The 27,698-nt window shown below is 37.2% G+C and overlaps 1 protein-coding gene across 1 annotated transcript; it reads right to left on the reverse strand.

Annotated features, from left to right (window-relative positions):
- Nucleotides 1-347: 347 nt before the first annotated feature.
- ARHGAP11A (Rho GTPase activating protein 11A) lies at nt 348-24,655 on the reverse strand. Its single transcript, XM_047737463.1, has 12 exons — nt 23,778-24,655; nt 20,063-20,133; nt 17,727-17,823; nt 16,546-16,799; nt 15,769-15,932; nt 15,436-15,582; nt 9,791-9,865; nt 8,857-9,024; nt 6,241-6,370; nt 5,214-5,322; nt 3,258-3,396; nt 348-2,855 (listed from the first exon to the last, which is right to left on the reverse strand). The coding sequence occupies exons 1-12, from the start codon at nt 23,904-23,906 to the stop codon at nt 1,264-1,266; spliced, it is 3,075 nt and encodes a 1,024-aa protein (XP_047593419.1). The 5' UTR covers nt 23,907-24,655; the 3' UTR covers nt 348-1,263.
- Between the last annotated feature and the right edge of the window lie 3,043 nt (nt 24,656-27,698).

Genomic DNA, 27,698 nt, shown 5'->3' on the forward strand with positions numbered 1-27,698 from the left:
GAGCCCAACATCAGGCTCTCTGCTCAGCAGGGAGCCCGCTTCCCCCTCTCTCTCTGCCTGCCTCTCTGCCTACTTGTGAGCTCTCTGTCAGAGAAATAAAATCTTAAAAAAAAAAAAAAAAAGGAATGTGGCATTCTAATAACTGATCTGAAAAACTATCTTTAGTGGATCGTTCTGCCTATAGCATTACTTCCTCTAAAACCTCAAGAATATCCACCATTGTTGACATGATTCTTTTCTTAAACATTTGTAACTTCTAATAACTTAAAATACAAATTTAGATTTGCCTGACAATTTGGGTCAAATTCTAAAAGGTCCTTTGAATTTCATCAGATTCAGACAAGTTATTTTCCAGAAGGTTACCTTTAATGTCTATGCTAAATAAATAACATTTACACACCAGACAAAACCATCATAGGCTTTTATAAGAATCAAAAGTTAAGAATCCAAGTTAAATATACAGAGGTACATCAACTATTTTAAATTATAAAATCAAGTGTGTGCATATAAGAAATCACCTTGATTAAAAATTTCCAAGCTTAATTATTCCTCCTTCAATAATTTTAAATTCTCTATCAGACAAAACAGCGAATGTATTTGTGCAAATTAACTTTAAAAACATGGTATGGCTCAAAAGTCATCAATTATTTCTGCAGCATCATTCTATAAGAGCATACTTGGGTCATTATTCTGCTTTAGCCGTTATTCTTAGTCCAAGTGAACACACGGTACACAACTACAGACAATATAAACCTAATTATTCTGCCCCACATAGGAGTACAAGATTAAGAGGCTATTGAAGGAAGTTAATTTTTAGGGATTTTGGCAAAAACCATAAATATCAATGTAATTTAAGAAACAAGATTTGTAAGGCTTATCTTTTGCCTTTATGTTAGAAATTTCTTGTAGAAACCTTCTCTGACTTAGGAGGAATAACGGGAAATAGACAACTCGTTCCACTTTTTCTATCACACGTAATACAAAATCCATACAATTTTCAAAAATTAATTTCTCACAAACCCAGCCAACAATTTCTTTCAAAAAGTAAAGTATAACTTCTGCTTTAAGAGATCACAAGTTTAAATACTGCCATAATTAAGAAAAACAAGTCATTTATACAAGCATAAGAATTCAAGTTGCTTGTTAAGTGAAATTAAAATCACTTAATCTTCCTGAGCTAACAAACTAACATGCAGATTATTCCGCCAGTCCTATCACCACCCTCTAATTTTATTTACAGCAACAAGTATTAACATCTGTCAATTACAAGTCTACCGGTTTACTCGTTGGTAGTAGCTGACCTTTGCCAATAGGATTTTTTGGAGAACCTTTATACCAGACCCTTTCTTTTTCTGATGGTTTCCTAAGGACCCTGTTATTTATCCCAGGAGAAGAGCCTGTATTATTATTTACAACAGATTTTAATATGTCATGATTTGTCAGGTCATCCAAAGGAATCTTAATTTGGCCATCGGATACTACTTCCTGTTTACAAACTCTGGTAGACCCAAGAGAAGCATTCTTGGAGTCTGGGTGCCTCTTCATCCTTGAGAAAGACTTGTAAGTTAACTCCATGCCTGATTTTGAAATTGCATCACTATTTGGCTGTTCACATGCTATAAACTTCAATTCCTTAGGACCTGACTTGGTACATGAAATCAAGGAATCCTTTGATGTACTTTCTAGACCAGAGGAAAGAGCACTGTCACAGCTTACGGATTTAACCAGAGGAGAAGCCGCATCACCAAGACTTGCCAATTTCTGCCTTGCAGGTTGTCTGCTGTACTCCAATAAGGAGTTAATCCTTCTGACAGACTGACGGACAGGTGTACGCTGAAACTTAAGAGGCGAGCGAACTTTGGTTCTGTTTGTTTCATTGAGAGAAAGCTTATTAAACCACTGTATGTGGTCTGACACCCTCCCGTGCTCTGCCATTTGTAAGCTCTCAGAGCTGGCTGTATGGCAGGTTTCCACCAGTGACGGCTGTCGAACAATTCTCACAGGCCTCGGTTTTGGCAAGTTTGTTCTATTACATGTAATCTGCTCTGAGGAAGAGGTGTCAGCTGGATCCTCCCTAGAAGCTGTACATTTCAGCAAGTTCTCTCCAGTCATATTCTCATTCTCATTCTCCTTTAACAGAGCATTCAGCTTGTCCCTTGTGGGCTGCTGATTCTTTATGTGTTCATCACTAGGCAATTCTGGCTTAAGTGAATGATCTCTAAGTATATTCGAATGGATGCTTTTCTCATGTTCAATCTTCGTATGACTTGAGTAAAATGTTATAGTTGCTTCTCTATCCAATTTTTGAGTTTGATGTAGTGAGCTGTCTTGTTCTGAAAAACTATTTTCATCTGTTTTAGTCTCATGTTCATTTGATTCTATCACAGTCAAATCATTAGTTTCAAATAGATTTTTCTCTGGGCTATATTCTATAGAAGATGTTTCATTTAGCTTCACTTTCCCCACATTAGTTACTGATGACTGCCTGTGATTTATCAATGCATGAAGATTACTTCCGGATTCAGAAAATGCTTTCTGAATTTTCACCAAAGTCTCTGTGGTCAAGTTATTTTCATCCCCACTAAAAGAGCTTCCAGTTTTGTCATTATTATGCTTATCATGTACGCTAGAAGGGGTGAGTCCATATGAACTAAGAGGGGACTTTTCAACCGTAGTATCAGGCTCCAAAGAAGAGCTTTCCACCTCAACATTTCCCTTGATTGGAGAACCTTCACTTGCAGCTATTTCTTGAAAGCTGGAATTACTAGGTCCCGTCCAAGACATCCGGTAACTTGTTCCATCTAGACGCTCTGGAGTTAATAAGTTTTCCTCAGACTTACTGATCTTTTTTGAACCTAAAATAAAGTAGTTCAGTCTTTTTAATCATTTATATTTGAAACATATTTGAAATACTATTCAAATACATAGCAGATAAAGGTACTGAGCATTAAATTTCAATAAATTAAGGATTTGTTAAAAGAAATATTTTTTTAAATAAAAAGGTCAGTTTTGTACTTATATTTATAAGCATCTTCCAACTGTTCAGACAAAAATACAATGCCAATTCAATTATTTTCCCTATTCAAACATGAATTTTAAATTTCTAGAACAGTAAAAGAAGATATTTTATGATAAAATAACTGAAGCTTATATGTAATTATATCTAATTATATCTCAAGAAAGCCAAGAAAAACTTTTTCAGAAAAGCAATGAGAGTAGGCTTTTTGAGTAAAATTAAAAATATCATGTAACTGTACCTTTCTTTGTTAATCTTTCATCAATATCTGGGCTAAAAAGCAGACCTGTTTTTACAGACTCAATCCTATTTTTTAAACTTTGTTGATTTGCAAGTCGTCGACCAACATTTTCACGTCTATCAACCCCAGAACACCCATTCTGTACAGAAAAGAAAAATTGAAAATGTTTTGGTTAAGAAATAAATCTAGTTAATTCAAATATAAGACAAAGTAAATTTTTATAGTTATCAAAATCCTCTACAGCTGATTAAAAAAGGTAAATAAAATTAAACAATTTCATACCAAACACAAATATACTTGCATGCATGTTGACAAAAACTGTAAGCATTTGTCTTGGCTATTACTTGCTATTTTATGATCTAAAATAAAAACAGCCTCGCATATTAACTAAAATAATTTCTTTTGTGATGACTCTGCGCTAGGACCTGCTCACAACAGTGAGTGAACAAAACAAAACAAACAGACCAAAATCTTACCCTCAGAATTTACATTTTAGATGAGGAGATTTGAGCAGGACAAGAAAAATGGTAAATTATATTATATATTTTACAATATACAAGGTGAGAAATGTTATGGAGAAAAGTAGAGCCGAGTAAGACGGGTATGGTGGGGTGTCATTTTAAATAGAGTGATCAGAAGGTGATTTGTGAGTAAAGAAAAATGTGAGAAAGTCATGAAGATGAAAGGGGAAAGAACATTACCCCAGAGAGAATAAAGGCCAGGTCAGTGTCCAAGACTAAAAACAGGTCTGGCACATTTGACAAACAGCAAGGAGGCAAGAAGCTGAGTGAGCAAGAGGGAGTGGGTGAGAAGAGGGCTCAGAAAGAGGCAGGCTGGTTCCAGTCCTGTGGAAAGGTACATGGAAACATAAGAATTTTATCTTTTTTTCAGAGTGAAATGAGGAGTCACTGGAAGATTCTGAGCAGAACAGTGACAAGGATCTAAAAGGAATTTAAAAGGATCATTTTGGCTGTAGTATTGCAGCAAGGTAGATGCAGGGAGACCTACTAGTAGGAACTTATTGCAGTAATCCAAGTTGGAGAGGCCAGAATTTATAGAACATTAGAAATGTAGTACCAATGAGAATTGGTCAGTCTGGATATACTCTAAAAGCAGAGGAGACATAAGATTCCCTAATGGTTTACACAGGATGGTGTGAGAAAGTGAGGAGTCAAGAACGTCTATATGTATTTTGGCCTAAATGACTAGAAGAATGAGTTGCCATAGCAGAGATAGTGAAGACTGCAGGTGGGGATGTGGTTGGCAGAGAGGGGGAAGGGTGGAGAATTAGCAGCAGTGAAGAAATACACCTTGAGAGCTCTATTTGGGACAGGTTACACCTGAGCTATCTATTGGATGGCCATCAAGTAGAGAAGTGAAGTAGACAGTTGTTAAGAAATAGTCAAGTTGTTCAGGAAAGCATTTTGGGCTAGAGAGATAGAAGCTCGAAGTCTTAAGTAACAATATGATGTTTAAAGCAAATGAGCACCTTGGATGAGTAGAAACAGAAAAGATAAATCCAAGGACAAAGCTTTGGGCACCACAATGTAAAGAAGTCAGAAAAGTAACCAGTGAAGGAAGAAAATCATGAGTAAAGTGCCCTGAAGTAGGGAAGGAAAGTATAACAAAGAGGAGCAAGTGACTAGCCAGGTCAAATGCTGTTGACAAGTCAAGTCTAACAAGGACTGTTATTTGTCAACTGCTTTGAGCACCACTGAAATTCTGGGTGATCTTGAGAGCAGCTGTATTGAGTGTTGGGGTTGAAAGCCTCATTGGAATTTAAGCAGAACAGAAAAGGAGGGAATAGTAGATATTAATTCATGTGTAAGAGTGTGGTATAAAGGGGAGTAGAGAACGGGACAGTAGCTAGAGAGGCAGGGTTGAGAGTGTCTTTTACCATCCAGTCTACAGCTTTATGCTAATATGAACATCAATGAAATGGTGAAAGACACTTACCATGTCTTTGCTACTTTTCCCCAGACTAAATTTCAAACGAAGAGATCTTCGGACCTTTTCTTTACGACTGATCTTAGGAGAGAAGCAGCCTGCTTTTCCTGATTCCACTCTAAAAAAGCATGGGATTAAAAATGTCAGCATTGGGGCGCCTGGGTGGCTCAGTGGATTAAAGCCTCTGCCTTCGGCTCAGGTCATGATCCCAGGGTCCTGGGATCAAGCCCCGCATCAGGCTCTCTGCTCAGCAGGGAGCCTGCTTCCTCCTCTCTCTCTGCCTACTTGTGATCTCTGTCAAATAAATAAATAAAATCTTTAAAAAAATAAAATAAATAAAAATGTCAGCATTAAAAAAAAAAACTTTGTATAAAAACTGGAGGCATTCTTACAAAATGCAATTTGAAAGTCCAGAGCAAATTATATTGTTAGTAATTAAACAGAGTAATAGTTTTCTAAAATCAGTTAAGTTTTAAGATACCATATATGAACGTACTATATTTGTATAATAAATGGCCTCTCCTGTTTATCACAAGAGTTACTTCATTACTTATAAACCAGAATCATTAGAATAGACTAGCATTAGGGTGCCTAGATTGGCTCAGTCAGTTGAGAGTCTGACTTTTGATTTTGGCTTAGGTCATGATCTCAGGGTCCTGGGACTGAGCGCCTTGGCTGGCTCCACACTCAGCGGGGCGTCTGCTTAAAGATTCTCTTTCTCCCTCTTACTCTGCCCCTCCCCCTCAAATAAATAAGTCCTTTAAAAAAAAGAATAGACTAGCCTTTAAATAAAAGGAAATTTAAAAATCACATATCAACATACAATAGAATTTTTTAAGCAAGCAAAGTAGCCTCAAATTAGAAATCATTCTCTGGAGGATATATAAAGGGCAGTCTGACTGATAAGACAATAAAGGCAGAGGGAATTTTTAAAAATTGTGACTCAAATATGATTCTCAGCAGAAAAACAAAATATTTTATTAACTATATACACCAAATGTTTATCCAATGAAACGAAATGTCCTGGATTTATTACCTGCAAACCTTTTTGCTTGCAATCCTCTTACTTCGCCTTAGTACACCTGAACTGATCAAGTGGTTTCCACTGATGGCAATGGGAGAGAGTGAACTCTGAGATGATCCTTCTGGGCTTGTATCAAAGGGAACTATAAAAATAGAACCACATGAAATGTACCACCTATACTTCCCTTTTAAAGTATAAAATATTAATAGCAATTAGAAGGCTTAATTTCCAACCCTATGCAACAACAAAATCACATATTTCCGGGTAGAAACTTCAGAAGCCAAATAAACCCAATTCAACTTAAAAAAAAAAAAAAAAAAAAAAATCAGTTTCTTACACTTTAGTTGCCAATTAAGTGTCAGACTAAACATGACCTTTATATTAAAGTTTTGCTTTAACCTCATTTAACAATGGACTGTAGGGGCGCCTGGGTGGCTCAGTAGATTAAAGCCTCTGCCTTCAGCTCAGGTAATGATCCTAGGGTCCTGGGATCGAGCCCTGAGTCGGGCTCTCTGCTCAACAGGGAGCCTGCTTCCCTTCCTCTCTCTCTCTGCCTGCCTCTCTGCCTGCTTGTGATCTCTGTCTGTCAAATAAATAAATAAAATCTTTAAAAAAAAAGTATTAGTAAATGTAAACTACATTATTATTTTTCTCAGTAATATAAACATAGTGCTTGGTAATAAACACTTATATGTTATTGCTCCCTAAGTTATTAAAATATAATTATTGTAATTAGATTAGACAAATTTTGAGAGCGCCGAATCCTAACCACTAGACCACCAGGGAGCGTCAGATTAGACAAATTTTGAAACTGAATCTTTCAGGGTGCCCGGGTAGCTCAGTCAGTTAGTTAAGCATCTAACTTCGGCCCAGGACATGATCTCAGGGTCCTAAGGTGGAGCCATGCAACAGGCTCCACACTCAGAGGAGAGTCTGCTTGTTCTTCTCTCCGTCCTGCTCATACTTCCTCTCTCAAATAAATAAATCTTTAAAAAAAAAAAAAGGAAGAAGAAAGAAAAATGGTGAATTAAAATAATAGATTATTTAATAATTAAATTTAATTAATTTTTAATTTAAAAAATATCATTGATTAAGCAGGCTTATACTAATGTTCCAGTAACACAAGAATGTTTAAACTACTTTTTGGGAGCTTGGAGAGAAGGAACCAAGAGGTTCATTTCTTGGAGCAAATATTCCAATGCAAAGACAGATAGAATTATAATTCATATTGGCCATCTGGAAACAGTCCTCCAAAGTGGAAAATACTTTAATAATTAATAAAACACTAAGTTGGGGCACCTGGATGGCTCAACTGGTTAAGCCTCACTCTTGATTTCAGCTCAGGTCATGAACTCAGGGTAACTGAGGTTAAGCCTAGTCTCGGGCTCTACACTGAATCTGCTTGAGATTCTTTCTCTCCTTCTCCCTCTGCTACTACTCTTTCTCTCTCTAAAATAAGAGAGAGAGGAAACACTAAGTTAGTTTAAAAGAATTTAATTCTCAAAATAAATAAATAAATAAATAGAATTTAATTCTCCAACCTCTGAATACTGAAAGAAATACAGACAAAACTTCAGAGTTCTTATCATTACATTTTAACAAACTATACACAGAGAACATGTGAAGGACCATAAAAAGCAAGTTGCTATTCTGTTCAACTTTCTAATAAAACAAACAAGGAAAATCTAAACTTCCTGGATGACAGAAACCAAAGGGAGGCTTCTGGAAAGATCTCCTAACTTAGCCAGCAAATTTAGAGGAAAACTCTCAACATTGTCTGAAATCAATAAAAACCTAAAAGAATTAGAGATCACTCACTTTTTGATGACATATGAGACAAATAGGAGATAGAGGACTCTGGGCTTAGTTAGGATTTCATTTCATTTTGGGTTGATCATAACATTAACTTGTAAAATGGATCATAAGCCAACTTGTATTCTAAAGGAGCCAACTCAATCTAAGACCATACTAACAAAAATCTGATAGTCAAATTAGCAAAATTACATTTTTCTCTGGAGGCTCTGGTTGGCCACGTTAGGAACTTATAGGTCATTTGGAAGAAAATGGCTGAGATGGCAAAGAATCTGGAAACTATATCATAAGGAACAGCGTATACCAAATTATTAGAGCTTTTATAAAATTTACTTGAGTATAAAACTAAAAAAAATATGCCCCCCCCCCGCCGGCCAACTACACCATGGTTCCTCCAATGGCGGTACCCCACAACTCCGTGGACTGGAAAATCAAACTTTTTGACAACCTCAACAGGAGACAGCAATACAAGCATAGCTATAGATCAGGAAGTAACTACAATAGAATTCAGGATATCCCATCATCTAAAACCTGAGCACCACTGCTATACACAGAAACCCAAACTCTCATTCTAAGTTATTCATATCATAACTTTCAATAGGCATGGTCAGTCAACATACACACACACACACACTTACTATACAGACTTAGTGTCTATTTTAAAAGTTAAGGGACTTTATAAAAATTAAGAGATTTGATAAACAGAATAAAGCCATAGCTCCTAAAAGGGGTGACATTAATATGAAATAGCACTTTTCTCAAAATATGCATTCATGTTAACGTTTACAACTCAGTAATATAAATTCTATTTGCTACCTGATACTGGTGTAGAACTGCTACTGAAGAGGTTAGTTGGCAACAACTCAAAGTTAAAATTGTGCTTGATGGACTTCCTCTTTTTACTTGAGAAACCATGAGAGGAATCCACTGGCAGTTTACGTTTAGCATTTGGTGTAAGAATCGTGGGTGAGATGGATACCTGGGCTGAAAAAAAAAATTATTTTATTTTATTAACTCTGTGGGGAAAAAAAAGCTTTATATAATTTCTTCTTATAAAGCTATTACTTAGAGCTAACCAAAGAATGAGGGAATATGTTTACGTTATCAAATATATGTTATAACTAAATTAATACCATCCAATTATTTAAAATGATAATAGGAAAGGCACAAAGAGGCAAGATTAATAGTAACTTAAACCAAATAGACTGAAAGATGCATATAATCCACATTAAAGAACATTAATATATGGAATAAAATCATAATCAAGGAGCTCAAACTGATCTACATAATAGTTTTGCTTTTCATCATAACTGAGTATTAACCACATAATTTCTTCAATCTGAAAAACAAAACAAATGATCATATTATCTGTTATTCTGTTATTGGGCTGACTACTTTCAGCCACAAGCAAACCAAGATAAAAATGGGAATATACACTAATAAACTTCTGGTTCTAAAACAAAAATGAGATTTGAATTATTTTCACATATTCAACAGCATCCAACTTATGTTCAACAGAAAAGCATGATTTGAAAGACTAAAGATGTAACAACAGACTAAAAAATTCTTACCTACAATTTTGGGTTCATTATATACAATGTAATTAGCAATGTCACAACACAATTATACTACAGTATCTCCATTGAAAATAAGATTTGGATTTGATGTAACCAAAGTAAGTTAGGTAATGGTTACTTTTTGTATAATACACAGAAATTTTCACTTAAAATTAAAAATACATAATACCTACCAATTTTTTCCTGTTGAGGTGTAACAGAGGGTGTTCTGTTAGATTTAAGTTTATTTAATGCTCCACTAACAAAATCTGAAATGCAAAGCACATATAACCCTATAATCAATTATAATTTCACATTTACCTTTCACCAATAATTCATATGATATTTGTGACTTTCCAGCATCTAAGTTTATGTCAGTTTATACATTTTAAAGTCACTTAAGGTTATGTAGAAGTAATTATTTCAAAATTGGAAAAAACTAAGATATATTTTGATTACATTCCCTACTTATATGCCTTTCTCTCTTGCTCAGAAAAAAAAAGACATACAATATAGAATGTGTGTAAAACAAATGTGTATAATGTACAGAAAGAGAATGGTAGAGAAAATCATTACTTGTTGAGGAAGAGAAGAAATGGCAGCAAGAGAGAAAGCTTGGAAGGGGAAGCAAAACCTGGACAGTGTTCTGAAGGATCAGGAGGTATTCATTCAGTAGGAAGGTAACACTGGGCAAGGGGAATAGCATATGCAAAAGCATGTAGGTGAAAAAACAGGATTTATGTATACTAGAAACCAGTAGTTTGATACTGCTAGAGCAAACAGAGAGCCATGGTATGGTAAGAGATAAGTCTTGTGCATTAGACAGAAAAAGGCCTGTTGTCATTTTGAAGAACTTGAACTTCTCCAAAGGCAAAAGGGGGACAAAATGGTCTAATCTGCATTTTTGAAAAAATAACTGGCAGCAGTATGATAGAGGATTAGCAAACCTTATGAAGGTTCTTCTAAGTATGTTATTTAGTCATTCAACAAATATTTATTTTGTACCTACTATGTGTCAAGCACATGTCAAATGACACATGGTCTTCGTTTTCATAAAACTTATTCTAACAGAAAAACAATTTTTTAAATACCAAGGAAATAAAAATATAATGACAAATGAGATCCATAGTCTGAAGTATAAATTTAATAAGCTTTACAATGGGTAATTAGAGAAGGTGCTAGTGAGGAAGTGATATTTGAGATCTAAAGAGTGGCAATTAGCCAAGCAAAAGAGGAAGATCTAAATAAGGCAGGAAGAGTGCAAATGCAGATGGAAATAAAGGTATTTCAGAGCGCAAAGTGACAAGACTTAGTGATCAGTGAGATGTGGGAATGAGAAAAGAATAGATAAGAATATCTAGAATGCTGATTTTCATGACTGAGTAGACAATGATGTGACCCAAAGAAAAGGAAATTATGCAAGGAAAAATTAGCTATGTCTATGGAACACTGACTGAAATGGATATGAAATCAAGTTGTGGAAAGATCAGGAATACAGAAGTAGATTTGGTAGTCATCAGCCCAGCAATGATAGTTTTTTAAAAAACTGGGTGTCTCAGTCTTTAAGCGTCTGCCTTTGGCTCAGGTTCTGATCCCAGGGTCCTAGGATCAAACCTCACATCAGGCTCCCTGCTCAGTGGGAAGCCTGCTTCTCCCTCTCCCACTTCCCCTGCTTGTGTTTCCTTTCCTTCTCTCTCTCTCTCTCTGTCAAATACGTGAAATCTTTAAGAAAAAAAAAGACAGAGAAAGAAAGTGAATGAGGTCATTTAGAAAGAGGGCAAAGTGTAACAAGAAAGTCAAGTATAGAAGAATGGAACATTTAAGAGGTGGTAGAAAAAGAAAATCCAAAAAATCAGAACAAGTGGAGGGATGCCTGGGTGGCTCAGTCAGTTAAGTATCTGTCTTTGTCTCAGCTCATGATCCCAGGGTACCGCATCAGGCTCCCTGCTTAGCAGTGAGTCTGTTTCTTCCTCTGCCCCTCCCACTACTTGTACTCTCTTTCTCTCTGTCTCATAAACAAATTTAAAAAATTAAAAAAAAAAAAAAAAAAAAAAAAAGAACAGGTGGCTAAAAATGTAGGGAAACAAAAGCATAGTGTTATAAAAAACAAAGTAAATAAATAAATAAATAAATAAATCAGGAAGGAAATAGTTAAGTGGCCAAAGAGATTCTGAATGATATGGGAATAAAAAAGTACCCACTGGATTTAGTAATATGGAAACTGTGACTTCAACAGAAGTAGTCTCAGGCAAAAATATACCCCAAATTTTCAGCCACAATAAAATATAAAAGTTCTTTAAATATGTCTGTTTACCTGATTAATCACCAAATATCACTCAAAATAAAGTTCAACTATAGTCCACTTGTTTATTACTGAGAAATCTTACACCTTCAAGTGAAACAGGTACAAACCAGAGGAGACTGAACACCTTTGAAGAGCCAAAACAGGCTATGGTCTAACTGGCAGGTAATGGTTAATAAAGCCAATCTTCATGGCACCTGAGCAGACAAACAAAGTTAATATGGGGAGAGGAAAAGAAGAAAAACGTAAGCCAGAGCTGAAGAGAGAAGAAACAACTGAGCAGCCACAGCAAAAGACACCACACAATTAGAATAGCACAGCAAAATCAGAAGCATGGAAAAACAAACTATTCCCTCCATAATGTGAAACCATCCTGACTGCACCATGGGCCACAAGTACATGCAAGTACAGACCATCTTTCTAGAGAAATGGAAAAATATGTTTCCTGACATACACATTTCAGGAAGTATCAGACCATTAAGAGCACATTAATCAAATCAGCTCAACAACGTACCACTGACCATGAAAGACACTTATTTAGCACAATAACAATATGAAGGAGAACGCACACTGGTAAGCACAGCTAAAACCAGGAACGTATGATAAACCAAATCCTTCATACTTATGAGTTTGCCCATGAAATACTATAGATTCTTGGGCAAAAGTATTATTGAAAATTGCCGTACCCAGCATACAACTATGCTAGACTAAGTAAGTCTCAGAATATCAAAAATAAAAGTAAAAGTTCCTGGAGTTTGGTTGCACAACAAAGTTAATATACTTAACAGTACTGAACTGTTCACTTAACACTGGTTAAAATGATAAATTTTGTTACATATTTATCTATAATTTAAAAGAAATCAAGATTCTTCAAAGCAAATGCAATCAGATCACACGGATGCTTATAGCACTGCAGAGTGAAATGAAAAAAAAGGCTATAGGCATTAAGGAGGGCATGTGATGCAATGAGCCCTGGGTGTTATATATAACTGATAAATTACTGTACGCTACACATCTGAAACTAATGATGTACTATATCTTGGCTAATTGAATTTAAATTAAAAAAAGGGAAAAAAAGCTAGCTATAACACACAAAAAGTAAACACTAATGGTCTAGAATTCCTGAACAATTTCAAATTGCCAATGAAATCAATGCATTTTAATGATGCTTGACAAGCGCTATCTTAACCTGTTTGATAAAGTACCTCTGGGTTTAAGCCAAATATTAATAACTCGACTTAATGTATTCATTCTGTATTTTATACCCATTAAGTAAAAAACACTGGGCTGGATAAAATGTATAAAACATGGCCTTTACCTCCAAAAAGAGCATTAAATATAATAGGTAAGAGAGTCATGAATGAGGAGTAAATATAAAACCATATAAAAACTGTCAGAGTCTAGAATATTATGGAATGCCAGTGCAGAAAAGAGATTATTTTCCCACTAAAAAAACAGCAGGGGTGAAGTATGCTTGACGAAACACTTAAACTGAATTTTGACAACTAGATATAATTTGGTCAGCAAGGGTAGATGGAAGTGAAAACATTCTATCAATAAATAGGATAAGTAAAAAAAACCCAAAGTGTCTAAAAAAAGATAAAAAATGCAGTTGGACTAAAGTACAGTAAACACTGCACAAATCAGAGAGAAGAAACAGTAGAAAGGCATGCTAAAGCAATCCTATGAAGGGACCTCTAATATCAGGCTATAAGTATCAGTTTTATCAGTGAAGCTTCTGATGAACACTGTGAATACACGGCTGGGATTACATATTAAGAACATCAGTCTTGACAGCAATAAGCAGGGCAGATTCAATGAAGAGGCATGAAGATCCATAAGGAGATTCTTACAGTAAAGATGATCCAGTAAAATACCACAGACAGCATCTTACAGAACCTGAAAACCATGAACATAAATGGTACATTAAGAGTTAGGCACCCACGGTTTAAAGCCTGAGTGACTAGAAAATGATGGTGCCGTTAACAAAAAGAAGGAATTCAAGAAGAACCAGTTTAAAGCAGGTGAAGAGCTTAAATCACCAAAAAAAAGAAGTGAAGATATCTTCCTAGTAAGCTGTTACTAAAGTGAAACTGACATTTGCGAGACAATATTCACCTATTTCCATGCTATAAATGAGACTCTAGGAGTGAATAAAATCACAAAGGAAAAGAAGGCAATAAAGAGGATCTGTGTCTGAGAATACCTGCATTTGGAGTAGGAAGTTTATGGGATGAAAGTATGTGTTCCGAAAATACACATTTAAGTCCTAACTCCCAAGTACGTGTGAATGTGACCTTATTTGAAATTAGGGTCTTTGTAGATGTACTCAAGAAGAGGTCATTAGGATAGGCCCTAATTCAATGTAACTGGTGTCACCATAAGATGAAAACTTGGACAGAGAGACACCCAGCGAGGAACCCATGTGACAACAGACGTAGAGATCGGATGAAGCTGCAAACCAAAGAATGACAACAATCAACAGCCACCACCAGAAGCTAGCAAAAGCAAGATTAGCCCCTATAGGTTTCGCAGGGAACATGGCTCAGACAACAGCTTGATTTTAGCTTGTAGCCTCTCAAACTGTAAGACAATAAGTTTTTGTTATTTTAAGCCACTTTGTTACAGTAGCCCTAGAAAACTAACACAGAAGATAATAGAGAAATCTACAAATGAGGCAAAGAAGAAACATAAGGCTGAATCATTTAAGTCAAGATTTAAACAAGAATGCAACAATTAATAACAATTAGTTCTTATACTCAAAAGATGAGAAATTTCCTAAAACAACTGGAAGAATGGCCTCAGTCTACTTGATCAAGGAGGTAAGAAATCTTACAACTGATTCTATCATGATGGAGCTTTAGGTCTTTTTTTCCTCCATGGTAATGTTTCCTTCATCAGTTAGTTCATACTTCTAAATGATTCACATCACTATTTCAAATCATGATCTCATGCCTAACTGTTCTCTCTACTCCCAAATCTCAATTCTTTAAATCAAATAATTTTAGAAAAAATTATAATCCTGTAATGCCTCTACTCATAAACCTTCAACATCAATACCCAATATCTAGCTTCATGTTCTAATGTTTGACATTGAGCTCACCATGATATCCTCCTAATCCTTAGGATAAACCCCTAACCCTAACAGATTATTTCTACCCTATACAAATCTTTCTTTAGAGCATCCTTCCTACCTACGATAGGATACAAGTATTCTGATGCTCTACCCAATTCCCCTGGACTCTACCGATTTTTCAAGAAGTATCAAGTTTGGTTTCTTCTTTGTGGAGTCCCTGATCACCACAACCCGGGGAACTTTTCTCTTTTGAACACGTTTCACATTTATGCTAGAGATTTAGCATTTAATATTAGATTGTATTGTCATTTTGCTTTTCACATGCACATGTCATGTTTTTCCAACTATGCTCTAAACTAAGAAGGCACACACCATAGCATGTGCTTCATTACATTTAAACACACTTTAGAGAAAAGCAAATTGCTATACCTCCACAAAATGAGACTGCCACCGCCACTTACCTCCTACACTTTGTCTTCGCTTTCTTTTACAATCACCAGGAGTTTCACATTCACCTTCTTCAAAGCCTTCTAATGACGGAGTAGCACAGAGACCATCAAGACCCAACATAGCTGGTATCTTTTCTTGGATAAAATCTGGAACATGCCCTAAACAAAAATGTTCAGAGTTAAAATTTTTCCTCTACTCTCCTTCAAAGTGTTCAAAGAGTATATACCAAAATGTTCAAATAGTATATATATTTCTAATAGTTGTCTTCACAGTTCACTTGGAGGAATCTGGGATCTCCTTCATTTAAACTAATCCTGTTACTTTATAATGTAATTACCTCTTACCAATATCTGATGCATAATCAATGAGAGTCTTCACCACCGCAGCCTGTAATTGTAGCTTTTTTTCTGTGTTAGCAGACATCTTGTCATGTCCTTCACTTGTCTGAAGCAGATTTGGTGCAAATATTACTGCAAGATTGCTGCTATCCATCTTATTCTCACTGGACCTTAAATGAAACAAGGTTTTCTCAGAATGAGCCAAAGAGAAACATACAGAGGTAAAATACCATTTTGAGCACACTTTGAAGACTTCTTACTTTATCAGTCAAACACAAGTCAAAATAGTTATTCTTTATCTACCCATCTACAGAACCAGAAATTGCTTCTGTGTGTTTAAATATACATCATAAAAACCATGTTAACTATATTGTCTACATTGTTTTTCCACACAAATTGAACATGGATATTTGATTTTCAAACCCACATACAGAAAAATTGTATTAAAAGGCTGCAAGAATGTCTAGAGCAAGCAGGCTCACTGACAGCAAGCAGAGGGAGGGGACAAATTTGAGAAGCAAGATACAAATATATCAAAAACACCGTAATTTGAAGTCATTCAGTGGACAAAGAATCCTATCAACAACAACAAGCCATTCATAATGATGACCTTAAGACAGTTAAGAAAATACAAATCATTTGGCACATAGGGTATATTTCTTATAGTGAGGAAATTATTTTTAACAAAAATTTCCATTCTAAATTTAATTTTAAGTTATTAACTATACAGGTAAATCTAGCTAATTAACAAACTTTCATTTCCTAAGACTTTTACTTACTTACCTAAGGGAAACATTCCTGAGAAAGTTAAAGAAGTATCTTAATACATCAATTGTGTGGTCAGCCATAAGACAGGAGAGCAACAATGTAGCTTTATTCTTCTCCTCTGTTCCTAACTGTTGAGCTTTGAAAAGTGCTTCATGCAAATCAGCTGGAAGGATGGGTTCTGGCAATTCTCTAAAAAACTGCTTAAGAAGTCCTGCAACATCACAAGGAGGTGCAGAAGACAGGCACCTTTCACCATGATCCAGTTTATTCTGAAATAAATATAATAATCTTGAGCATTTGAGGGCTTAAGAGTTTACTGCGAATAAGATATCCCTTTGTGTACTTTAGAGAGCTTTAATAAAGTTTGCTTAACTCTTGTTTTAATACACATCATGCCATCTTAGACGGCTAAAAACTAAATAAAAAAACATTTTTTCATTTCCTATAGTACTTTATAGGAACAAAGGACCACAAATTTGAAAGTACTCTAAACTTTTAAAGCATTATATAGATTGTAGCAATTATTTCATAATATATACATATATTAAAACATCAAGTTGTATATCTTAAATGGTATTTGTCAATTATATCTCAATAAAACTGAAAAAAAAAAGCATTATATAAATAATGAATCTTTTTTTGAGAGAGAGAGAGTGAACAGGCAAGCAAGCACGTGCTTATGCATGGTTGGAGGTACAGGGAAAGGGAGAGGAAGAGAGAGAATCTTTAGCAGGCTCTAGAGCCAGCATGGGGCTGGACACAAAGCTGGATCTCACAACACATGACCTGAGCCAAAATCAAGAGTCAGACACTTGGGGTGCTTCGGTCTCTCAGTCAGTTAAGCTTCTGCCTTTGGCTCAGGTCATGATTCTGGGTCCTGGGATCATGCCCCACATCAGGCTCCCTGCTCGGTGAGGAGCCTTCTTTTCCCTCTCCCTCTCCCTCTGCAACTCCATTTGTACTTCCTTGTTTGCTCTCTCTGTCAAATAAATAAAACAATCTTGAAAAAAAAGAGCCACTCGGGCACTTAATCCTGTGTTAATTCCTTTTTAGAAAAAAAGTTTCTTCTGCCATGAAAAAGGCTCTTTGCAAATTAAATTTGTTAATAATTTATGCAATAGTTTAAATATTTCAATTCTAAAAACCAAATAAAAAAGTAGTACAAATGAAAAATTATAGTTCAAGAATATGCTTACCTTTAGGGCTCTAAGACGAATAACAGATCCTGATTTCCTAAAAAGCCCCTCTGTATGAATATGCTCTTCTAAAGATGAGCAAGCATCAACAAGAAAACTGAAAGAGAGAAATCTTTTCAGGTGGCTGGATACACATCTTACTAAATCTTATTCTTCTATCAAAGTACATAGACCAAGCACTATTCCCCCCTTCGGAAGTTCTGATGTCACAAATTTCTTCAGTCTTTGTGATAAAGGTTAATTCTAGTTGTTTTTCTTGCTTCCTAAATTCTCCTGTCCAGCTCATCTTTTTTCTGAGACAATTTCAGTAAGCTTGCTTTAATCCAACATCCTTCTTGATCCTAGTTCATTTCTGTTTCCACTCAGAGCATAAGATGTGTCTTTTTTACTGCCTTCACTTCATATCCCAGTCTCTCCTCAACAGTCTCCAATCAGACACGCACCCCTATTACTTCAGCAAAACAGATCTCATCTTAAATATCATGTAGATATTTAAGTAGATATTAAGGTCACCAATCCATGATCAATGATCTTCATTTTGCTTGTCCTGCCAGCATCTGACACACTTAACCACCCCCTGCTTTTCTTGAAAAAAGCTCTTTTTCATGACATTTCCGTTTTTACTGCTGTCCCCCAACTATCCCTTCTCAAACTCCGTTTCTGGCTTTTCTTTTTCTGTCAGACCTCCTCATGCTAATATGACCCCAAGCCCTAAGACCTTCTTTTTTTAAAGATTTTATTTATTTGACCGGGGGGGGGGGGGGGGGGGGGGGGGGAGAGCGTGTGCGCGCGCACATAAGCAGCAGGAGTGGCAGGCAGAGGGAAAGGGAGGAGAAGCAGGCTCCCCACTGAGGCAGGCGCCTAATGTGGGGCTCAGTCCCAGGACCCTGGGATCATGATCTGAGCCAAAGGCAGGTGCTTAACCAACTGAGACACCCAGGCACCTCCATAGCTTTAAATATCTACCATCTGTTACATTTGCCCCAAAATAAGGCAATGTACTTTTCTCACTCTAACACTGCCTCTCAGAAAAGTCCTATACAGCCTCATCCTTACGATCCTTCTCATACTTAGAGGTGTGTGCTCTATTTCTTTGTACTGAACAACTTTTAACCATCAATGTTGGCTTTAGTAGTTAACAACTGATACCACAAATTAGAATGGATGTCAGCAGCAAGCAACTGATAGCATTGTGCTGCTACACAAAGGCTGAATGTCCCAGGGGGTAACTGACAGAATTTAACTTTTGTCTGTTTGTTTAAAGCAGGCAAAGAAATTACAACAAAGATTTAGTCATCTTGATTGGGGATATGACTTTGCACTTCTAAAGGTAGAAAATCATTAAATAAACAAACCTTTTATAGGTCATTTGAAAAGCAAAATAGCAAGTGCTTACCTTATGGAGATTGTCAATCAACACCTATATGCTGAATGAGAGAAAACTGTTCTAAGGTTGCAAGGTATTCAATAAATGCTTTTGGACAACGCATCAGTTAAAAACTTAGGTTACTGGGACGCCTGGGTGGCTCAGTTGGTTAAGCAGCTGCCTTCGGCTCAGGTCATGATCCCAGCGTCCTAGGATGGGGTCCCACATCGGGCTCCTTGCTTGGCGGGGAGCCTGCTTCTCCCTCTGCCTCTGCCTGCCATTCTGTCTGCCTGTGCTTGCTCTCTCTCCCTCTCTCTCTCTGACAAATTAAAAAAAAACAAAAACAAAAACAAAAAAAACTTAGGTTACTGAACTAAAGTAGCCAGAATGAACCCTACTTTGGATGGAGGGGAAATGAATTAGTAACAGGTCAGACAGTTGCTTTGCATGCTTCCTCAAACTATTTAAAATGTTAACTTCTCTACTAATTTCTGATGCACTTAGTCTAAAAGGTTACTTTTAAATAGTGACATAGGAAAGCTCAAGTGTTACGTAGTTTATATTCAGAAATACTTTATTTAATCTTAGCTTAAATGTTCTCTTACCCACAAAAGAAAAAGAGGGTAGTGGTGGGGGAGGGGAGAGGACCAGACTCTTAGATAACTGCTAGGTCAAAACAAAAGTTTAAGTCAATCAGTTATTTATTTTTTTTATTTATCTTTTTTAAAGATTTTATTTATTTGAGAGATTGCCCAAGCATGAACAAGCAGGGAAAGGGGCAGAGGGAGAGAGACAAGCAGACTATTCCGCTGAGCAGGGAGCCCAAAGTGGGGCTCCATCCCAGGACCCTGAGATCATGACTTAAGCAGAGGTCAGACACTTAGACTGAGCCACCCAGGTGCCTCTCAACTATTTTTAAATGCCTAAATACCGGTTTGAAATATTTTTCCTCATCCCAGACTTAGCTTACCTTGGAATGTGTCCATATTCTGGTACAACAGAATGGGGCAATGCATTAAAAGGTACTCCAAATATTTTACCCTAAAATGGCAAATTCAGTTATTCTAACACAAATATTAGGCATAATGTAAGTCTTATTAAATATTAAGCAAATTAAAAACCTCAGGAAATTAAAAAAATAAAAATAATTAAGAAAATTAAAATATTACAAGTAACTTTGATAAAAAGTAACAACTATATGCTAAACATTCCTTTAGGTACTGGGAGCACAAAAATGGTCAAGATAAAGTCATTGTGGGTGGGGGGATGGGTGAGATAGATGAAGGGGATTAAGACCACACTTATGATAAGCACAAAGTAATGTATAGAATTGTTGAATCACTATACTTTACACTTGAAACTAATGTAACAACTTCATATTATTTGTTCTGAAATTAAAATTAAAATAAACAAATAAAGTCATTGCCCTAAAGCAACGTAACACATTCCATCAGTTTCCAATCCCATAATGGAAAATCAATCCAGTTAGTGCTTAGTCAGGAAATCCTTAAACAAAATTTGGCCAAAACACTAACATTTTCTAAAAATACTATGTTTCTTTCAGTAACCTTATGAACACTGACTTTATACTTTCCTCTGTCACCTTATAAATACTAACATGAACAAAAGGCTAAGTTGATTGGTAATGGTAGTTCTTGTCACTCATTGAATACTTCTTACAGTTACATTTGAGGTGGGTTTTAGACCAGATTTTCTTTTCCACACTCTATGGAAAACTGCTAGTCAAACTGTTCTGACCAAGTCAGGGATTCCACAAACATTTAATTCCAATTTCTTCAACTACTTTGAAAAATATTTTTAAAAAGTCATATTCAAGTGTATTACTCATACTCAAATTTAATACATTGAGATCCCAAGAGTAAATGTGTATGTTACACACTTCTTAATAAAGAACCTGCCACCATCTTTATGCATGCATCTGAACTTCTTAAAAATGTGTCATTGATTAAGAAGGTTGTAGTTTGCACTGTACTTAAATACAAGCCTATATATATCTGCTTATACAAAATTAAATAAGTGGGTCTACCCAATCTCATAAACATTAATTTAGCTTAGATGTATCTGCTCTCCATGAAAGTGCTTGAAGCACTTACGTTAAGAAATCATTCAGCACTGTTAATTATTCAACAGAGTAACAAAATCTTACTAGTCTTTTTCAAGCATCTGGCCCCCTTTAATTGATAAATATAGAAGACAGTGTAGTGCTTAAAAGAGTGTGTTCCTAGTTCCAAGGCTGCCAGGATTTAAACCCTGGCTCTTCTACTTATTAGCTGAATGACCTTGATCAAATTAATTCTTTATGCCTCAGTACCTTCACATAGGTCCTAAGTCAAAGAGTTGTAGAGAAAATTAAATAAATTAAAAGATGTAAAGCATTTATATTAGTTTCTCACATAGAGTAACCATTCAAAGAATATTTGTTGCTGTTACAATGACCATTTCTAGGTGAGCTATTAAAAAAGACGCTAATGTGGAAAACCCCATTTTTGGGTAAATCAGAATTTTGTTGATACTGTGCACCCAAACAAAATGCAAAAATCAGATGCTAAAGCTGATTATAAGTCTACAGAGGTCTTACTTACCTAGAACTCAGGGTTTTTTTGTCAAGTGTATTATTCTTAATATTGGCCTCACGATAACAATTTCATAAAATAAAACGAATAGCATGTTTCTAAAATTTTATATACTGCAATACCACTTACAATTTTATCTTCAAAAGATTTCTAGCACTTTTCTTTAATAGCTCAAAACTATTATTAGCTAACAAACACGAAAGAGCCAAAGAAATCTAGTTTTCAAATATAACTTATCCTGTTCCCATTCTTACAACATAAAGATCTTCTGTGTTTCTTTATTAGCATGTTTCTATTGTGATTTCCAGCCTGCCAATTAGGATGTTAACCACTGATTACCATAACAACTATCATTAGTGGAATAAGTGGCATGTGACAGGTACTGTTCTAGTCCTATCTACAGATCTTACCATTTTTTTTTAATTTTTTTTTTTTAAGGATTCCACTTATTTATTTGACAGACAGAGATCACAAGTAGGCAGAAAGGCAGGCAGAGAGAGAGGGAGGAAGCAGGCTCCCCGCGGAGCAGAGAACCCGACGCGGGGGCCGATCCCAGGACCCTGGGATCATGATGCCAGCCGAAGGCAGAGGTCTTAACCCACTGAGCCACCCAGGCGCCCCGATCTTACCATTTTTAAATCCCCTAAACAACCTAAGGAGAGATACTATTATACTATTATTTCCACTTTACAGAGTAGGAAACTGAAGCATAGGAAAATTAAACAGCCCAACATATTACATCTACAGTTGAGTAAAGCAGGATTCAAACTCAGGTCTATTTGACTCTAAAAGTAGGTATGAATTTTTTAAAAAAATTTTATTTATTTACTTGAGAGAGAGAGAGAGTGAAAGAGCCTAAGCAGGGATTGGGGAGGAGAAGCAGGCTCCCCACTGAGCAGCGAGTGGGACCTGGGGCTGGATCCCAAGACTCTGGAATCATGACCTGGGCCAAAAAGACAGACGTTTAACCGACTGAGCCACCCAGGTACCCCGGTGAAAAAATCCAGATTCAAATTTTTTTCATATACTTACAAAACCAACTATATTTGAAATCTTGAAAAAACGGTTTTTCAGTCAGAAGAAATCATTCTTAGTTTATAAGTATAAACATGTATGTTGCCAGTAAGCTGCAAACAACAAACTTTTCTCCAGAATGTATAAGCAATTAAGAGGTATACAAATTAACTGTGTTAGTAGCTTTCTTATCCAAGGACTTATTTTCTCAGAAACTGTAAATTAAGAGCTATCCAAATTTTATTAGCTTTCATCTCTAAATACTTAAAAATAGCATATAATCAGGCAAATACATTTAAAATAACATGCTTTATATTCAACTTATTTTTCACAATGAAATTCTTGGTGATACAGTAGATAATAAAATTTCATTCAAAATCCCCTTACTTTGACCTCCCTCAGATCAAACAGCTTCTTAATTATCCCATTGTGCCATCTCAACTTACTCACTTTAAAAAACAGCTTTATAACCCAAAAATTACCAAGCAGCAAGCTTGTTTTTTTCAAATTAGTGAACATGGAGGTATTATCTGAAGCCTATTTCTAATACTCTTTCACACCTTATCTATTGACTCATTTAGACAATTTATTGATCCTCCTTGTCCCTTTACAAATTTTATTCTAAAACAGTGGTGGTGGTGGGTAATGATCGTCTCTCTTCCCACGTGGTACTTGTTCAAAATAAATTGGCAGTATCTGGAGATATTTTTAATTGTCAAAACTGGGAGATGCTACTGGCATCTAGCGGGTACAAGCCAGAGATGCTGGTAGACATTCTACAATGCATAGGACAGCCCCTAAGTCTCATATCAAATAGATAATTTTCTAGTTCCAAATATCAACGTGGTGAGGTTGAAAAACCCTGCAACTTTCTCAGTGATCAAAAATCCCTGTAAAGAATCAACAATGTCATTCTTTAAATTTCAGTAGTCGACCATCTGGATTGAATTAGTCACGTTTCGCCACATTCTCTTTGGGATCCACACATAAACATTTCAGCATGAACCATAATAGTAATGGTACAGGGTGCCCCCCCCTTCTTTTTTTTAAACCCAAACCTCTTCCCCCAGAACTTACCACTATTTCCGTGGCTGCTGTTTCATGTCTCCTGCGATCGCACTGCCCACGGCCGCCCTTGACCTTAATGCCATAGACCGCCCGAAGCTGCTGCAACAAGGCCAACCTTACCAGCCTCCGATCCCACATCCCGGACGCGTCGCTCACTCTCCGAGGCAGGATCTGAGTCCTGACCCTCGTTCGCCACCAGGTCTTCCAATTTCCAAACACTCTCAGGTTTGCACTGTGCTCCGCTGCCTTCTGGCCAAGTCTGGCACTGTTCCGGCCCCGGGCCCCAGCCACTTCCACGGCTTTTCCCTTGGTCCTCTATCCACTTCCACCAAACCTTCTCCTACTTCCCTCTGATCTAACCACACCTCACCTTTCCCTCACTTACACCGACCTTCTTTCTCGTCACTTGATCCCTTCAGCTCCTTACACACACTTCCCTTTTTTCTCCCTGATCCTTTCGGTTCCTTGTCCGACGCCTGTTACCAGCTTCTCACCACTTCCGGCCACTTCCTAAGATCCCGTTTCCTCCAAACCTCACTTCGCCCTCGTCCTTTCCCAACGGTAAAGACCCTTCTCCTTGGCCCTTCCGCCCTGGCAGGCTCAGCCGGGCGTTGGTCTCTCAAGTCCCGGGGCCCCCAGCCCTAGCCCAGCCGCCGGACCAGCCGGCTGCTCAGGCGCCTTTTCCAGTCCCGGTCCCCGCCGGGCTGGTCGCCGCCGTCACCCCGTTTCACAGGCTGCTCCTGCCCTCCCTCAGCAGCCGGCCTGCGGCCCCCGGCCTGTACATCCCGGTGCGCTCACTGAAGCCACGCAGCTCTCCTCATGCCTCCGCCTCTACCGTCTCAGCAGCCCTGGAGCCACGACCGTCCCACCCTCACTTCCAGCCCAGGCTCAAATGGCAGCGCCAAACAGCGCTCCGCGCTCTGATTGGCCCGCTTCTCGTTTCAAAATCAGGACCTCAGAGAGTGGCCAGGAGCTGCCTGTCTAGTGAGACAAGGGCAAAGGGGGTGCTCACGAAGGGCGTGGTGGGCAAAACTAAGAAGTATGGGGGAAAAAAAAGTTAAGTTGCATTTGCTTCTTCATAGCCATACTTTTGGAGGAAAACACTTCTTAGAGCGTATTTTTATACACCTGGCCCCCCGACGGAGACAATACATTCGGGGAATGTAATAGACACCCATTCTTCTTGGCTGAAGCTGAAGGCCCCCTAACGGAGAAACCGGTTCTACGGAACCCGAGGTGAGACAACCCGAGTCGGGGTTCACAAACGCTGATTTGGATAACCCTAAAGCAGGATTTTTAGAGGTTACCTCGGCTTTAGAAACTGGTCGGTGTTTGGGGAACTGATAGTGATGCTCAAATCTTAGCACACAGGGAGTTAAACACCCAAAGAAGACCTGTCATGGGGGACTTGAGTGAGGGAGGAATGCGAAGTCCGCTGGAGGCGGCAGCTGCAGAAGGGGCACTTGTTGGGATTTGCAGTAAGGAGCTCGGCTTAGTGCCCACGCATGGCTGAATTGTTGGTGATGCTGTTGAACAGGACTGCACAACCGCAACGCTGTTCTTGGGCTGCTTTAACATTCTCAAACAGCAGCGATCCCATCAAGATGTGCTTTTTTTTTTTTTCTTTTTTTTCTGGGACGTGATTCATTTAGGACAAGAGACTGTTACTCAATTTAAATACAAGCAATAGGGCGAACGTTTACTGTCACTCCGCCTCACCCCCAGGGAAACTCGGTGCGAGTAGCGAGAGAACTTCACTTGCCTTATCCACTGTTGCAGCCTTGTCGCCTAGCAGTATTTGTCCAATGAACGAATTTAAGTAGGGAAAGTTTTTTTAGAATCATTTTGCCCCTTTTGGAGTTCAGTCCTTGGGTAGTCTACCTTTCCCAAATCTAAAGACGATTCCCTGAAGAAACGGGAACAAAATGGAAGTGAAGCATTTTTCTGTATTGTAACAACTATTGAGCGCCTGCTGTGCAATATGGGATAAGATAAAGAGCAAAACCGGACAGTTTAGGGGAAGAGAAAATTAAACAATTGTATTAGTGGGGGTATAATTAATCAACAGAGAAGTGTAGTAAGGCAGGGAATACTATTCGATGATAGAGTATAGTAAAAGATCCTTGATGCGCGGAGGGGCAATACATCAATGATTGATCTGAAGAATCAGTAGAAATTGGTAAAAAGTGAAAGTGGGGTGGTGGACTGGGACCAGCATTCAGGAAATAAAAGCACTGCAGAAAAGCCATCGATTTTTAACAAGAACCAGTGCATCAGAGACGAAACTGAACCTACTCCTATCGTTTCTTTTTGCTAAAGAAATAACTTTTAAAAATTACTTAACTTGGGGCGCCTGGGTGGCTCAGTTGTTAAGCGTCCGCCTTGGCTCAGATCATGATCCCAGAGTCCTGGGATAGAGCCCTGCATCAGGCTCCCTGCTCAGCAGGAAGCCTGGTTCCCCCTCTCCCACTCCCTCTTCTTGTGTTCCCTCTCTTGCTCTGTCTCTTTCTGTCAAATAAAATCTTTTTTAAAAAATTACTTAACTTAAAAAAATTTACGCTGTTTTTAGCCTCCTCCCTCCCCCAAACTTCACATTGTTCTGGATTTTAGATGTCCCAGATTTCCTTTTCTTAAAGATGGACACTGCTCTTGAACCTTAAGTGCCTTTTCTGTGTCATAATCCTTTTTTCAAAGTTGAGCTCTTTGATTTTCTTTTGTCTCCTTCCTTTTAAGATGAAATTATTGGTTCTTAATGATAGTAACATAATTATATATTTGCCTTATCCATGTATACATATATACACACAAGTATATATAAAAATAATAACAATATTGCTAAATAAGACTGCTGAGTGAAGTTTAAGTTTGTATGTTTCTTTTTGTCCTCATGCTGTGTCCCATTAGAATGTACTAGCAAAGTACCCTGTTTTAAATGAACTGGACGTAATTCTTCTCTTTAGTTAAATGTAGATAGATGTTTATTCAACTATGCCTCTATGGCTAGATACATGGGGTATTTCCAGTCTTTTGGTTTTACAAAAGTTCTGTGTGCATATACAATATGCTTTTGCTAATGGCTCATTAGCATAGAGTCCTGCCAACGGAAGTGCTAGGTAAAAGAACATGTTATTTTGTTTAATATCGCCAAATTCACCTTCATAGGGGTTGTATGATTTTATATTCACACTTGCAACTTATGAGAGTTCCTCTTTCCCCACAGCCTCTCCAATAGAGTGGATTTTTGCTAATTTGATAGGTAGCAAATGGTATCTGATTACAGTTTTGCATTTATCTTTTTATAAGTAAGGTGGAGCATCTATTCAAATGACACATGCATACAGTGAAGTATGATGAGTCTTGAGGAATGTGGCAGATACACAGCTATGAAATGAAGTGGAACAAGCAAGGTCCAAAAGAAGATATATAGTATGCTACTTTTTGTGTAAAGGGGGCTTAGAAATACATACACAAATAGGCACTTGTTTTTATTTTCAAAGTAAATATAATAGATAAGCCAAAATCTCATAAAAATGGTAACCAATAGATGGAGAGCAAGGCCTGTTTTCCAACGGATGATCTCTAAAAAATTTTGGAAACATTTTACATGTTAACCCAATGTGAAATACTCTGAACTCTTTTAATGACTTTTATTGGACTTTCTGCTTTGCATTTTTGTTTGTTTAAATTGTAATCAATCCCTTCCCTGAATACTCTAGATTCTGAGTCATAGGTAGAAATGTTTACCCCCCTCTCAGGTTATAAAATACTTTACTCATTTTACTTTTTTAGTACTGGTATGGTTTTCTTTCTTTAAAAAAAAAAAATTTGTATCTCTGATCCATTTGGGATTTATCCAATGTAGAATAAAGAATGGAATTTTCCCTTTTTCCATATGGCTATCCAACCGTAGACATTTTTATTTCATCTCAC

The sequence above is a fragment of the Lutra lutra genome, chromosome 7 (genome assembly GCF_902655055.1).
Source record: "Lutra lutra chromosome 7, mLutLut1.2, whole genome shotgun sequence".
Lineage (NCBI taxonomy): Eukaryota > Metazoa > Chordata > Mammalia > Carnivora > Mustelidae > Lutra > Lutra lutra.

Bases quoted from the DNA above. Each gene is read 5' to 3' on its own strand.
- ARHGAP11A (XM_047737463.1), bottom strand. From the start codon at position 23,906: ATGTGGGATCGGAGGCTGGTAAGGTTGGCCTTGTTGCAGCAGCTTCGG. The intron at 15,933-16,545 runs GTAAGTAAGTAA...GTTTCATTTAAG, and splicing joins CTCAGGAATGTTTCCCTTAG to GTCCAGTGAGAATAAGATGG. The intron at 2,856-3,257 runs GTACAGTTACAT...ACTTTATTTTAG, and splicing joins TGAAAGATTAACAAAGAAAG to GTTCAAAAAAGATCAGTAAG.